The sequence below is a fragment of the Mauremys mutica genome, chromosome 1, assembly GCF_020497125.1.
Source record: "Mauremys mutica isolate MM-2020 ecotype Southern chromosome 1, ASM2049712v1, whole genome shotgun sequence".
NCBI lineage: Eukaryota > Metazoa > Chordata > Testudines > Geoemydidae > Mauremys > Mauremys mutica.
The window spans coordinates 359,968,489-359,970,780 of NC_059072.1; the positions used below are offsets into that span (position 1 = coordinate 359,968,489).

Sequence of the window (2,292 nt, forward strand, 5' to 3'; positions counted from 1 at the left end):
TTAATTCTTTGTTTAGTGAACAGTAGTATAATACTGTCTCCGAGAAACTGACCAGAAGCTCTTTCTAATACTTACCGGGTACATTTAGAACATAAGATCGGCCATACTTGGTCAGGCCAAAAGTCCATTTAGCCCAGTATCCTGTCTTCCAATGATCCAGCCCAGTATCCTGTCTTTAATGATTGAACTCTCTGGATTCAGTCAACTCTGGCCAGGCAAAGCACTTCAGATTCTTTTGGAGGGATTCTTGGGGGTCAGAGTGTATCACCGGGAGCATTTGATAAGGGAAAGTTAATAGATCCTGGTTCTGATTGAATTTACACATGTAAATGTGGAGTGACGCAGTTGAAGCCATTGTTATTAAAATCAGAACCTGACCCTGGGAATTTATCCAGCGTGCTATAAAGAGGCAGCGGCATAATTTGGACTCTCAGGAGTGGAGAAAGTAAAAAATATATAATGAGGCAATTAATCATTTTTATAGATAGCTTCAATACAGGGCAGATAAGTACAAGGGCAGATTTTACCAGGCTGTTTTCATTGCATAATACAATGGGCTACACTCAGAAGTGGAGAGCCAGAAACGGTGTCTGTGGGAAGGAAACAATTATAAAATCACACAGGGCTAAAGAAGACTGCGGAACTCCCATCCACAAGTTATCAACAGGGCCAAGAGTTTAGTAGGATTCAAAGAGGAACCGTATGTTTATGTGGGTAACCAGAAAACCCAATTACATTAGTGAGGATATTTTTAAAAAAGTTTTGGAAGGACCATAAACCTTCCTCATTAACAGAACAAAATATGTGTAAATAGTGGTTGCAGGGGAAAACATTCCCTGCGAGCAGGTTATCTCATGGCTTTCTATTACAGGGTTTCATCTGGCTTCCTCTGAAGCATCTCAAACTGGCCGGTGGATACTGGGCTAGATGGGCTGCAGGTCTGATCCAGTCTGGGAGTGCCTATCTTCTTATATGCAGCGTAAATCCAAGATTAAGTTTTTGCTGATCTTTCTTGAGCTCCTGGGACTCTCTAGAGATACACTGAGAGCAGAAAGATGTCTTGTTAAATATCATCTAGTCTCCAGTTGTTTTTCCTTTCAGGAGGAAAGGTTCAAAATTACTCGGATCTCCCAGTACATGATGTCAGCTGTCAATGACACCAAATTCAACTCTGCAGTGTTCCTTCTCACCGGGATACCTGGGCAGGAAGACGTCCATCTCTGGATCTCTATCCCCTTCTGCTTAGTGTATGTTATTTCTGTAGTAGGAAATTCAGTCATTCTGTTCATTATAAAAACAGATCCAAGCCTCCATGATCCCATGTACATTTTCCTTTCCATGTTGGCTGTCACAGACCTTGGTTTATCGATAGCCACCATGCCAACAACATTGGGCATATTCTTGTTTAACATTAGGGAGATCAGTGTTGATGCCTGTTTTGCTCAGCTGTTCTTCATCCACTCGCTTTCATGCATTGAATCCTCCGTGCTCTTGTTGATGGCCTTTGACCGCTTCATCGCCATCTCTCACCCACTAAGATATCCTTCCGTTTTAACCCTGCCAAGAATAGCCAAGATGGGACTAGTGTGTGTGCTAAGAGGGGTTGCCGTAGTGTTCCCACTGCCCTTTCTCCTGAAACGTTCCCAATACTGTCAAGCCAATGTCCTCTCCCGTTCCTACTGCTTGAACCAAGAGATCATCAAGATGGCTTGTTCGGATATCAGAATCAGCAGCATCTATGGCTTTTTTCTTACTGTCTCCACAGCGATGTTGGACTCGCTGCTCATCCTCCTATCTTATGTGATGATTCTGAAAACAGTGCTGAGCATTGCCTCCCATGCGGAGTGTGTCAGGGCACTGAGCACCTGTGTCTCCCACCTCTGTGCTGTCCTCCTCTTCTACATACCAGGGATTGGCTTGTCTATAGTACAGAGATTCGGGAATAGCTCTTCTCCCTTACTTCCGATTCTCATGGGCTACATCTACCTGCTGGTCCCGCCCATGATGAACCCAATTGTTTACAGCGTGAAAAGCAAACATCTTCGTACGAGGATAATCAGGGCATTCAAACAATGAAGGGTCAGTTCATCAGCTGGCTCCAGCGCTGGTTACATGAGACATGAAAAACATGGGCCATGGCAAGAACCACCTATTCCATCCTTACACCCAAGAAGACATGAACTACTAATCTGCACTCTGTAGAGAGAAGTTCAGACAGGGTCTAAGGCCTGGAGCAATGGGACAGGGCCTGGTGAGGGAGGATGGTGCAATGAGAGAAAGAGATTAAAGCAG

At 44.3% G+C, this 2,292-nt stretch overlaps 1 protein-coding gene across 1 annotated transcript; it reads left to right on the plus strand.

Moving 5' to 3' along the window:
• The first annotated feature begins 1,140 nt into the window (after positions 1-1,140).
• LOC123373581 (olfactory receptor 51G2-like) lies at positions 1,141-2,076 on the plus strand. The gene has a single exon (XM_045022573.1). The coding sequence runs from the start codon at positions 1,141-1,143 to the stop codon at positions 2,074-2,076; it is 936 nt and encodes a 311-aa protein (XP_044878508.1).
• The last annotated feature ends 216 nt before the right edge of the window (positions 2,077-2,292 follow it).

Coding starts and splice junctions, on each gene's coding strand:
- LOC123373581 (XM_045022573.1), top strand. CDS start 1,141: ATGTCAGCTGTCAATGACACCAAATTCAACTCTGCAGTGTTCCTTCTC.